General features: G+C 37.0%; 1 protein-coding gene across 3 annotated transcripts in view; it reads right to left on the bottom strand.

The window, feature by feature from the left end:
* Window positions 1–9,475: 9,475 nt before the first annotated feature.
* c11.1 (maestro heat like repeat family protein c11.1) overlaps window positions 9,476–14,055 on the bottom strand; it is a 63,040-nt gene continuing 58,460 nt past the window's right edge. For all 3 annotated transcript variants that reach the window (XM_053790412.2, XM_053790413.2, XM_053790414.2), the window contains 2 exons: window positions 12,963–13,065; window positions 9,476–9,782 (listed from right to left, as the gene is read on the bottom strand). In XM_053790412.2, the coding sequence (XP_053646387.1) occupies window positions 9,628–9,782; window positions 12,963–13,065 (258 nt within the window). In that variant the 3' untranslated portion in view covers window positions 9,476–9,627. The remainder of the gene's footprint in view (window positions 9,783–12,962; window positions 13,066–14,055) is intronic.

Here is a 14,055-nt window from a genome sequence, read left to right as displayed (position 1 = left end):
ACTCTCAGATTGACACATACATGGATTCTTTATTTCTGATCATTACATTACAGAGTATACAATATAATGCATATTATTATTATTATTATAATAAAACTAATATAATGCACAGCTATAGCTATTAAATATATTAGAAATATTATTATTACTGAATATTATTATTTTTATTATACATAGGAATGCTAAATCCATAATGATGATATAGCGTGTGAGGGCTAGAAGGTAATGCGGTTTGATCCAAGGAAGAGGAGGGTAACTCCAATTTCTTGCACCAAGAACCCTTCGCTAGCAAAGGGACCATTTTATGAAATAATTAAATTGCAAAAAAAATTATTTCACTTCTTTAATAAGTAACATGAAAATGTTTGGTAAATAAATGACTTATGTAATGGTTTTTACACTTCTATAGTTTTTTGATGAACATAAATCAATAAGAAATTAATCACTATAATAACGGTATACAATTCCAGAGTAATATAATTATAACCTTAATTTTTAAGCTCAAGAGAACAAAATGTACTGCAGTTGATTTCAGTGTATTTTACCATATTCTGAGAAATAAATTGTGGTTACTTATTTAGACTCAGTTAAGTATGTGACTGCAATCCAGATGTAATATGTGAGGCTTTAGGATAAGATTTTGTTCGGGTTTTTAATCAGGTGTTAAGTTTATTCAGGTACAGGTACACATAAATACAGTTACATAAATTATCATAAATAGCAGCATGTGTAGATTACCTATGATAACCCCCATGTGTAGATTATCTAAGATAACTCCCATGTGTAGATCACCTAGGACAGTGGTTCCCAAACTTTTTCAGCTTGTTACCCAATTTAACATGCCACATAAAGCATGTTACCCCTTTCACAAAATGTTGTTATTATTGATATATATGGCTAAACGTGAACATATACAGCCTCGCATACTCTGATAATCTTAGCAAAACCATTGAAAACGTAAGAACCACACATACATTATATATAAAATTAATAATAGCTACAAATTCACAGATAAACTGACAGTGTGAAATAGAGGCAGCCTCAGGAAGTGAGTGACGCGTACTGGACAGGTCGATCTGGGCTACTGAGTGACTTTTGTCCTGAAGCATACTTGTCAAAATACTTTTGGGTTTCCACACACTTAGCTATATATTTCTTCTTTTCTAATACTGTATATTAGTTTTTGATGTTTATTGTTATTTGGTTTAACTTTATTGCTTACTTATAATAGGTTTACTTTACAACTTTATATACTAAGACAAAGTTAACAATAATCCTCATACCGGGTACCGCATTGTTTTCTTGATTTTCAGAATTCATAACTTTTTTTCTGTCACCCCTCCATTACCCCCCAAAAATGGTTAAATTACCCCCAGGGGGTAATTTACCCCCAGTTTGGGAACCACTGACCTAGGATAACCCCCATGTGTAGATCACCTAGGATAACCCCATGTGTAGATCACCTAGGATAACCCCATGTGTAGATGACCTACGATAACCCCATGTGTGGATTACCAAGGATAACCCCCCTCCTCAAAAAAAAAAAGACAAAATTACATATTTCCATTGGGGGTCCTTGTAATAACTTATTATTTAAACCTTAAAGTTAAAACAGGTAAGTAACTTAGCTATGTGAAAAGCAATTACAATTAAAGGATAACCCAGAATAACCCAATGAAGTTAGTGCTTCATCAAGGACTGTCAGTGCTATTTCCATTGTGGTCCTTCAATCTTGCCCCCCAGGATGCCACCCACACCAGCCCACTAACACCCGGGTACCTACTTACTGCTAGATGAAAAGTGACAGCATGTGTAAGGTGACTAACACTATCAGCATAGGTTCTGCAGACTGATTTAAGTCTTACCTGGAGTTTACCTGGAGAGAGTTCCGGGGGTCAACGCCCCCGCGGCCCGGTCTGAGACCAGGCCTCCTGGTGGATCAGAGCCTGATCAACCAGGCTGTTGCTGCTGGCTGCACGCAAACCAACATACGAGCCACAGCCCGGCTGATCCGGAACTGACTTTAGGTGCTTGTCCAGTGCCAGCTTGAAGACTGCCAGGGGTCTGTTGGTAATCCCCCTTATGTGTGCTGGGAGGCAGTTGAACAGTCTCGGGCCCCTGACACTTATTGTATGGTCTCTTAACGTGCTAGTGACACCCCTGCTTTTCATTGGGGGGATGGTGCATCGTCTGCCAAGTCTTTTGCTTTCGTAGTGAGTGATTTTCGTGTGCAAGTTCGGTACTAGTCCCTCTAGGATTTTCCAGGTGTATATAATCATGTATCTCTCCCTCCTGCGTTCCAGGGAATACAGGTTTAGGAACCTCAAGCGCTCCCAATAATTGAGGTGTTTTATCTCCGTTATGCGCGCCGTGAAAGTTCTCTGTACACTTTCTAGGTCGGCAATTTCACCTGCCTTGAAAGGTGCTGTTAGTGTGCAGCAATATTCCAGCCTAGATAGAACAAGTGACCTGAAGAGTGTCATCATGGGCTTGGCCTCCCTAGTTTTGAAGGTTCTCATTATCCATCCTGTCATTTTTCTAGCAGATGCGATTGATACAATGTTATGGTCCTTGAAGGTGAGATCCTCCGACATGATCACTCCCAGGTCTTTGACGTTGGTGTTTCGCTCTATTTTGTGGCCAGAATTTGTTTTGTACTCTGATGAAGATTTAATTTCCTCACGTTTACCATATCTGAGTAATTGAAATTTCTCATCGTTGAACTTCATATTGTTTTCTGCAGCCCACTGAAAGATTTGGTTGATGTCTGCCTGGAGCTTTGCAGTGTCTGCAATGGAAGACACTGTCATGCAGATTCGGGTGTCATCTGCAAAGGAAGACACGGTGCTGTGGCTGACATCCTTGTCTATGTCGGATATAAGGATGAGGAACAAGATGGGAGCGAGTACTGTGCCTTGTGGAACAGAGCTTTTCACCGTAGCTGCCTCGGACTTTACTCTGTTGATGACTACTCTCTGTGTTCTGTTAGTGAGGAAATTATAGATCCATCGACCGACTTTTCCTGTTATTCCTTTAGCACGCATTTTGTGCGCTATTACGCCATGGTCACACTTGTCGAAGGCTTTTGCAAAGTCTGTATATATTACATCTGCATTCTTTTTGTCTTCTAGTGCATTTAGGACCTTGTCGTAGTGGTCCAATAGTTGAGACAGACAGGAGCGACCTGTTCTAAACCCATGTTGCCCTGGGTTGTGTAACATGGGTTTCTAGATGCGTGGTGATCTTGCTTCTTAGGACCCTTTCAAAGATTTTTATGATATGGGATGTTAGTGCTATTGGTCTGTAGTTCTTTGCTGTTGCTTTACTGCCCCCTTTGTGGAGTGGGGCTATGTCTGTTGTTTTTAGTAACTGTGGGACGACCCCCGTGTCCATGCTCCCTCTCCATAGGATGGAAAAGGCTCGTGATAGGGGCTTCTTGCAGTTCTTGATGAACACAGAGTTCCATGAGTCTGGCCCTGGGGCAGAGTGCATGGGCATGTCATTTATCGCCTGTTCGAAGTCATTTGGCATCAGGATAACATCGGATAGGCTTGTGTTCATCAAATTTTGTGGCTCTCTCATAAAAAATTAATTTTGATCTTCGACTCTCAGTCTGGTTAGCGGCTTGCTAAAAACTGAGTCATATTGGGACTTGAGTAGCTCACTCATTTCCTTGCTGTCATCTGTGTAGGACCCATCTTGTTTAAGTAGGGGCCCAATACTGGACGTTGTTCTCGATTTTGATTTGGCATAGGAGAAGAAATACTTTGGGTTTCTTTCGATTTCATTTATGGCTTTTAGTTCTTCCCGCGATTCCTGACTCCTAAAGGATTCTTTTAGCTTAAGTTCGATGCTTGCTATTTCTCTGACCAGTGTCTCCCTACGCATTTCAGATATATTGACCTGAGAAACAGGAAACAAATTGTATAGATCAGTAACACAGAATCAGAATCCCTGCCAAGAGCATGTGGGGTTCCCCGAGGTAGTATTCTGGGTCCCTTGCTGTTCCTATGTTATGTAAATGACATGCCCATCAATGCCAAGTGTAAGCTTCCGTTGCAGACCATAGTGCTTTGTTAGTGTCGAGCCCCAGAAGATATAGCAAATGTACTGTCACTAGAACTAGAGTCCTGCAGCAAATGGATGGTAAGCAACAAAATATCGTTACACCTTGGGAAAACAGAAGTCATATTCTTTGGCACGAAAAATAAACTAAGAAGGGTAAATATTTTTAATATCCAGTGTAATGGGGAACCCATCACTCCAGTATCTTAAGTGAAGTATCTGGGAATCCCTTTTGACCCAAGCATGTCAGGAGAATTAATAGGGAACAGTGTAGTAAAGAGAGCGAATGCCAGACTAAAGTTCCTCTACAGACAGGCACAGTGTCTACCTACTGAGGCTCGCAGGACCCTATGTCTATCTCTTATACAATGCCATATAGATTACTCTTGCTCTTTAAGGTACTCTGCCTTAAAAACAAACAAAAAAACTAAAAGATAGACCACAAATCATCCAGAACAAAATGGTGAGATTCATCCTGGACCTGGGCCCAACAGAGCATATGAGTAGGCCAGGATGAATTGCAACTGGACATACTGAATGTTGAAGACAGAGTAAAACAACTGAAGTTAAATCACGTATATAAAATTGCTCACAAGCAAAGTCCAGAATATCTTGCAGCCAAGTCTGTGAACTTAAACAGGTATAGTACTAAGGGAAGGGAACAAAACTTTGTAGTACCCATTGTAGGTGGTCAGGCTTCAAACACCTTATATTGTATAGCAATAAAGAAGTGGAATGGACTGCCTGCACATGTCAAAGCCTGTCAAAGCATGAACTAGTTCAGGAAGAAGGCTAAAAGGTACTTAATAAATGAAGCTACAGAAAGGGAAGAGAATGATATCTTGTATAGCTAACATGAATGTACCTATTAGTGTAACATTCATGTACCTATTACTGTGAGCTGATCCTCTCTTTAATGTATAATATAAATAACTCAGTTTACCTTATTCCTAGTATATCTCCTTGTATTGAAAATGTTTTTCACACAGTTGAGTTACTTAGCATTTTTTAGCTGTTAAGGTTTAAATAATAAGATATTACAAGGACCCCAATGTAAATAAGTCACTGACTTTTTTTTTTGGGTTATCCTAGGTAATCTACACATATGCTGCTACCTATGATAAATTATGTAACTGTATTTACATGTACCTTTACCTGAATAAATTTACTTACTGCTATGTGAACAGTAGCAGCAGGTGTAAGGTGACTTCATAAACACCATGAACAACTCCTTGCTACTACCATCTTTAACTGTTCAAAGATTGTTATCCATATAAAAACAATGAAAGAAGGTGATGCAGTTCAAGATGATTTAAATCCTAATCCATACCTCAGTTATGAACTTGAAAAGGAAATGTCAGACTGCAAGATTCTTTATGACAGACATTCATGGAAGGTGCATACAGTTTGTAATGGAGTGTGTGACACAACTGTGTCACAACTGCCAGATAATGTTCGAGTGCTGAAGTCAATATCATAACTGAGTGCAAATAAATGCCTACAACCAGTTAAGACTTGCATATTAGATCTTGCAAAAATGTTTATTGAATATGCTGCAACTCTGACATACTTAGACTGCAGGCAGAAATAGCTTTATACAGAGATGCTCTAACAGTGCTTGCTCTACCTCATGCTAATGCTGATGTGGAATGTGTGTTCAGCCACATGAGCATTGTTAAGCCAAAACTGCAAACCTGGTTTAATATGAAGAGTTTGAGAGCTATTTTGACTATTAAATACAGACTGAGAAGGCATGGTAAATGCTGTTATAATTACAAGCTACCAAAGGAAGTCTTATGAAAAATATGCTTTATGGATGCATATCAGCCTTCTCAACAATCGCAAGAAGAAACAGCTACACGTGCTGAGGAAGAGATGGTTGATTGGGATTTAGAAGATCTAGAATAAAATTGCCTATATACTGGTGAGTGAGAGCAATGCATAATGTTATTTTTGTAGCTATGTTAGTGTATTTTTTTAGCTCTATATAAAGTAAATTCAGCATACTTTTAGCATTTTTTAGGCAAGAGTCTACCTCTAATTGAAAATTTTATTTGGTAACCCTGAAAAAAATGTTACAAGTTCGGCCAATTCAGCAAGTTCGGCTATTCAATTTTGAGGCAGAATTTTCCAAGGAAAAAATTCTTACACCCTTAGAAATTGGGCTTTTCCAAAAAAAAATTCTTAGATAATTTTTTTCATAGTCTTGAAACTTTTTTCCCAGAATTTTTTTATTAAATGTATAAAAAAATGTGTTAAAACATCCAAAGATGGTGGCATGTGTGTATACATGCACTCATACACACAATGTATGTTTCTGCAGAGGTGCACAGATCCGACAGTTCAGATGTCACTCCAAATGGTAAAATATCCCAAACCCCCTCCTTTAAAGTGTAGGCATTGTACTTCCCACCTCCAGAACTCCAGTCCGGATAGGTGTTGCCATACCAAAAATCATTTTTTTTTCTCCCTCTCTATTTTTAGGAAAACCTCATGGAACTTCTAGTATAGACTTCAGACCACCTTCTTAACTTATAATAAAAAAACAATTGAAATGGACTATTAATTTTTTCCTAGCAGAAAGTCTCGAGTCAGATGACTAAATGTTCCAGCTGTGGGTCATCATAAGGGAAGGTCCAATTTCTTGCATCAAGAATCCCTCACTGTCATAGGAACCTTCCCTTAGGGTCAGTTATCAATAAACCAAAGATTTGACTTACATCTGTGGTCAATGAACTAAAATGCTCTTTTGAGAGTGAGCAAAGTAACACTTATGAAGGGATCGAGGGAAATCAATTAGCTGGGCTTAATTAAGCTCTAGAGGTGGAAAACTCAGTGTCTGTGAGGGAGGGGTGGGGATGTCAGAGTTCAGAGGGTCGTTTGAATTGTGATGTCTGCACACTGCTGGCAAGATAGTAATTCAATGAATGTTGGTTAATTTTTTTTTTCTGGGGGAGGGGGTACCCTATCTCGGTGGGAGATGGCCAGTGTGGTAAAAATCATTGGCTACATTATATATTCTTATTATAATTGTTTTAATATTACTATGGTGCATGTGTTAATTATTATTAGTGCTACTAATATATACTACTAATTTTTTGATACAGATGAGGAGGGGGTATATAATGGATAGATGAGAAATGCATAGTGTTGCCAGCAATAGCCAGCAAATTTATTCAGCACAAAAAATAACAAATTTTACAGGAAAAACTACAAATAAATAGGGTTAATATATATGGTGCAAGATGTTATTTTATGTGCAAAAAATACTAAAGACATATTTGTGATCTGAATATATCAGAGGAACATCAGAGTCAGGGATTTTTTTTTATTCTACTGTATAGTCCACATATTGCCAGGTTTCTCAAGTTGTGCAATTTTTGTGATTCATACCACACAACTACCTTAAGAAAATTAAGCACTCGAAATACCATTCAGTAATATCTTAAATATTAACAAAACTATGAATTAAAATACTGGAAAATAACACAGGCACATTTAAAAATGCAGAGATATGTATAAATACAATAATGTTAGGCATCTAATGTAATAAAATAGTATACCCAAATAACCCAAAGATTTCTTAAAAATCCCTCTAGTTACCTTAATACTTTACTGTAACCCCAAACCTTTCTTTACATCTTGCCAAAATAACATACCAAGATAACATACCCTCTCTTCTTATATAACTATTATTATTCAAACCCTATCCCTTAGCACTAAGGCACTAAATAACATATTTTCTATACCAAAATAAGAGATTTATAAAATTATATATTTGAAAATACAAAGGCAGATCTAATATAATTATCTTCCTTGCTTTGAAGCAGTGATGAATAACATATATAGATGAATATTACATAACAATGCAGCTCAAATACAGTATATTTAACCTATGTAAGTTAAAACTATGATGACTAGCACACATCTTTAACTTCAAAATACACAGGTAAAAAATACAATTCACTCATTTTATATAGCACATAAATGGTTGCATTTCCTTAATGCAAAACCCTAATAGTATATAATTTTAACTATATACACTCATGCTAGCATATATAGTACATAGATGCTAAATATTATGTTAGTAAATACATGACTTACACTAACAAAGAACTAGAACCATCATCATTAATAATAATAAAGCCCACATTAATAGGGCAACTATATAATTAGAGAGGTTTGAACAGTTTCTTAGTTTTATGAACGTGCTGCTGAAATAAACCTGTTATGATGGTAATGTACATTGCTGTGGAACTTTCTAATACTACTGTATTATGTGATATTGAGATATGTATGTAAAATTCATGTATTATTCTTGGCTAATTCCTTGGAAAACACATGCTAAGAGAGTGTATGTTAGTGCTGAGCTTTTGCGAGTTTCTTGGGAAATGGGGTTAAAGGTAAGACTGTAAGCTCCTCTGCCCCTTTGAAATGCAATAAACTTACTACTATCTGTATCATATATAAGACTAGGGAAAGAACAACAGCCTGGGTCATTTTACAACCAGTTATGATGCAGACAGGCAGCCTGCCATGAAGAAGTAATTATTGAGGAAAGAAGTGGTTAGCCAGTCATGGAGTAGCCACCTTAAGAAGTAAGTAATGTAGTTGGCAGTCAGAATGAAGGAAGCAAGCAGTCAGCCAGTCACAACTGAGGAAGCATCAGAAATGCAGACACTCAGTGCTTGGTGTATTGTCATAGACAAGTAAAATACTGCTACAGAGCAGTGAAGTACTGATTATTAAGTGTACAATGAAGTATAAGTGTACAGCAAATTACAAGTTTTTTTAATACACTGGCCATCTCTCACCAAGGTTTAGCAACCCAAAACAGGAAACATATTAACCTTCATTCATTCAATAACTCTTGCCAAAAGTTTGCAGATATCACAATTACAAGTGTTCTGTAAATTATGTGTGTACAGTAAACTATTAGTGCACTGGTATTTTAAGTGTTGAGTGAATTATAAATGTACTGTACAGTGGAGCATTGCATTTAGGATGCCAAGCTTGGTGCAATATGTTAAAGACTCAATATCTCAGTGTATTATTTGGTTTATCATTAAAGTTGTCAGTGAAGTGATTGACAAGCAGCTGATAAATTTGTTATACAAATCATACATAGTAGAGTGAGACCTTTTTTTATTAGATAACATTCTCCCTAATTTGATCTTGTCAAGTTTATAGTGCTCTATTTAGAGAGAAACATCATCTAATAAAGAGATTCTCTTTACCACGTTTTACTGTTTTTATCAGTGTTAGCTTCAGCCTACACAACTCTCATATACACACACATAACCCCAAAGAGCAGAGCAATGATGAGTGAATTACTTAATATTAATAATTAATGTATTTTTTTATACAATAAATATGATGCATGTTCTATGGTAGTATGACTAGCAAAAACAAGAAAAAAAAACAAAGCCTGTGAAACACTAAACTTCTGAAAAGTATTAAATGAAATACTTGTAAGACAAAATTGTTCTATAATGATGATATATTTAGAGGAAAAGTTATGTTTACAAAACGAAACTATTAGGCAGCATCACATTATTTACACTAAAGGAGATCATTATATTTATACAAGAGGGGAATGGCTATTGCAGCAGCAGTCCTCACTGCTGGGTCTGGATCACGCAGAAGATACAGTAGACCATGGCTCACTGATGATACATTTAGTTCTTCATTGCTTTGACAATGATACACCAGGTTACCTGCAATGACAACATTTAAAATGGATATCAGGAATCTTTATTTTATAGATACAGTCAAGTACCAGTATAAGTACCAGAGAAATGGCTTGTTTAACATGGGTTTCCCATAGAAACCCATGTTATACTGGAGTCCTATCTCAGTTAGATATTTTAGCATATTTCTTCTTTCTTTCAACACAACAGCCATATCCCACTGAGGTGGGGTGGCCCAAAGGAAAAATGAAAGTTTTGCCTTTTAAATTTAGTAATATATACAGGAGAAGGGGTTACTAGCCCCTTGCTCCCGGCATTTTAGTCGCCTCTTACAACATGCATGGCTCACGGAGGAAGAATTCTGTTCCACTTCCCCATGGAGATAAGAGGAAATAAACAGGAACAAGAACTAGAAAGAAAATGGAAGAAAACCCAGAGGGGTGTGTGTATATATGCTTGTACATGTATGTGTAGTGTGACCTAAGTGTAAGAAGAAGTAGCAAGACGTACTGGAAATCTTGCATGTTCATGAGACAGAAAAAAGACACCAGCAATCCTACCATCATGTAAAACAATTACAGGCTTTCATTTTACACTCACTTGGCAGGACGGTAGTACCTCCCTGGGCGGTTGCTGTTTACCAACCTACTACCTATATTTAGCATATTTATTTTTTTTTTTTTTTCAACAAGTCGGCCGTCTCCCACCGAGGCAGGGTGACCCAAAAAGAAAGAAAATCCACAAAAAGAAAATACTTTCATCATCATTCAACACTTTCACCTCACTCACACATAATCACTGTTTTTGCAGAGGTGCTCAGAACACAACAGTTTAGAAGCATATACGTATAAAGATGCACAACATATCCCTCCAAACTGCTAATACCCCAAAACCCCTCCTTTAGAGTGCAGGCATTGTACTTCCCATTAGCATATTTATATCTCGTTTATTTACTCCTGTCTTCCATTTATACACCTCGATCATATCCTCCCTCATTCTATGCCTTTCCAGAGAGTGCAGATTCAGTGCCCCCAGTTTATCCTCACAGAAAAGATCTCTGACACATGGGATCAGCTCTGTCATACTTCTCTGTATGTTTTCTAGTTCATTTATGTCCATTCTCTAATTCGGTGACCAGAACTGCCCAGCATCACCTAATGAGGCCCTACCAAGGATGTATAAAGTTGAAGTATAACCTGAGGACTTCTGTATTTATACTTCTTGATATGAAGCCAAGAATTCTATTAGCTTTATTGCAAACACTTAAGCACCATTGTCATGGCTTTAGATTACTGCTAACTAGAACTCCCAAATCTTTTTTGCATTCTGAGTGATTGGCATTTATGAAGGGATTCAGCAAAACCAGTTAGCCAGAATTGAGTTCTAGATATGGGAAACACAGTGCCTGCACTCTTGAACTTTAGTATTGGCATGCCTCTGGCAAAACAGTGATGGGGTGAGTGATGGTGAAAGTGCTGCTTTTTTTTTTTTTGGAGTTACCCTACCTCAGTGGGAGATGGCTGGTGTGTTAAAATAATAATAATAATCTTTATTTCTACAAATACATGACACAGTCCTAGCTGACATCTTTAGCAAACTATACAGAAAGCCCCTGGTTATGCAAAGCATTTCAGGCAACTTTGCTTAATCTTGTTCCCCAGGATGTGACCCACAACAGATGGCTAACACCAAGGTACATATGTACCTACTTACTGCTAGGTGAAGAGGGGCAGCAGGTATGAGAAAGCATGTAAAGTAAAAGGACACAAGTGCAACTAATGTGACATTTTATTGTGACAACATTTCGCTCTCCAGGAGCTTTATCAACCATTACAAACAATACATGGACACAGAGGGTGTATATATATAGGCTCAGAGTGAGGTGTGGTACTTGTTGTGGTAGTAGTAGTAGTAGTAGTAGTAGTAGTAGTAGTAGTAATATAAGCTGTAATAGTAGTAGTAATACAATATGGTAGAACAATCAAGGTTATAAAAGCTATTACATGGGTTAGACAAATATTTCTGTTGGTGGTTGGATCTGAGAAGGTCAGTTTCAGTGTTCCTTCTCTGTTGTGTTCTTGTGTAGCAGATACTATGTGATGGCAGGGTTTACTGTTTTGAGGAGGATTTTTGCTAATACTTCTGAGATGATAAAGCTGCCTTTATTTTGCTTGATTGTGTTAGAAACAGCAATTAATGATGATTCAAGGCATTTACGTCTGCGGAAATTTGGCTCTCTGATTACTAATCGGGCATCTTTGAATTTCATGAGATGACTGGTGGAATTCTGGTGTTGTACGCAGGTGTTGGTCAAGTTATCATTCCTACATGTATTGTTTGTAACGGCTTGATAAAGCTCCTGAAGAGTGAAACGTTGCCACAATAAAATGTCACATTAGTTGCACTTGTGTCCTTTTACTTTACATATTGTCGTTAATTCTACCTACATTAATATATGAGAAAACATGCCCAATATTTCACCTGTGCTGGGAGAGATGTGAGCTAAGGACACTACCAACCAAGCCAAGATCAGGAAAGGAACCTCCTTCTTCAACTGCACAGTAAACAAACCTCTACAATTTATCTCCAGCATTTTTTACTCTCAACTGTTACTTTATCAAATGCATTCATCTCAGGTATGGGTGAAATGGGTTCCTATCTTTTATTAGCACAATCTGGCCAAGAAATGGGAATCTTGATATTACAATCATTAGGGAGAAATGTTTAGATTTTTTCTCTATTATTTTTGGATAAAATATACTGCTTTATGTATTAAAATGTTCATAGTGATATGTTCTATCAAACAAGCTCTACTGTTTATACAGACCCAGTTAGTTGGTGATGGTCACTCAGCATAAGGTTATTGTAAGAGCAAAAATTTCCTGTTCTATGAAGGAGTTTTAAGATTTTTCCTTGGGTGTTAATTGAAGCTCTTCTTTGCAAACATTCAAGCATATATGTATATTGCTTATACAAATGTGCAATGCATGAAGTAAAACACACTAGTGGAGGTCCTGCCTTAGCCACTGGTACAGAAACTATACAGACTACTTGTCCATTCTGTCCCAGCATGTGACTCTCTCTTACTCACTATTTCAGTTTCCTTAAGTTAATATTACTATTATTATAATCATAACCAAGCACTAAGCCCATTAAGTTTATACTGTTGTAAAAAAATGGGGCTTCCTTAAACATGTTACAGATTACCTATGAGGAGAGCAGCAGCACGACGCAGTGATGGCTCTGAACTCTTGAAATACGTTGAAGTAGCTTGAATAAAGAACCCCATGTGATCACTAAGATCTGTCACCTGAAAAAGTCAATTATATAAGGAAAAAAACTTAAAATCTGAAATTGGTACAAAAATTATTTTAGTCAATTACTGACAAAGGTAACTCAGTGAGATATGAGGCTACTGATGTACAATGGTAACAAAACTGTTTCATATAAGCTGTAGAAACAATGATATATGTACTTATCATATATTACAGCTTTATTAATATCTTAATATTTTACCATGTCTATTCAATAAATTGTTTTTATTTAAATTTCTTCTTTTTCTTTCAACAAACCGACCGTATCCTACCGAGGCAGGGTGGCCCAAAAAGAAAAACGAAGTTTCTCTTTTAAATTTAGTAATATATACAGGAGAAGGGGTTACTAGCCCCTTGTTCCCGGCATTTTAGTCGTCTCTTACAACACGCATGGCTTATGGAGGAAGAATTCTGTTCCACTTCCCCATGGAGATAAGAGGAAATAAACAAGAACAAGAACAAGAACTAGAAAGAAAATATGTATAAGAAAACCCAGAGGGGTGTGTATATATATGCTTGTACATGTATGTGTAGTATGACCTAAATGTAAGTAGAAGTAGCAAGATGTACCTGAAATCTTGCATGTTTATGAGACAGAGAAATGACACCAGCAATCTTACCGTCATGTAAAACAAGTACATGTACAGGCTTCAGTTTTACACTCACTTGGCAGGATGGTAGTACATCCCTGGGCAGTTGCTATTATTTAAATTTGTACACCTTTAATTAACTTTCTGTTTTAGCTTAAGTCTTCCCTGAAATGCTGTGCATAATATTGGCACTGTAAAATTTAATATTGTACATTCAATACAATGTACTGCACCTATGACTGCAATATATTTATGGATAAAGAATTGATTTATATATATTTTTGAAAGCATTATTACTCTTCGGTATCTTCCTTCATCCTAGCACCGACTTTACTAACAAAGTAGAACAATTTAACACCATTCACTAACGATTAATTAAAGCTACAATACCATAGG

Source organism: Cherax quadricarinatus, chromosome 63 (genome assembly GCF_038502225.1).
Source record: "Cherax quadricarinatus isolate ZL_2023a chromosome 63, ASM3850222v1, whole genome shotgun sequence".
Classification (NCBI taxonomy): Eukaryota; Metazoa; Arthropoda; class Malacostraca; order Decapoda; family Parastacidae; genus Cherax; species Cherax quadricarinatus.
This window is presented reverse-complemented; position numbering and strand designations above follow the sequence as displayed.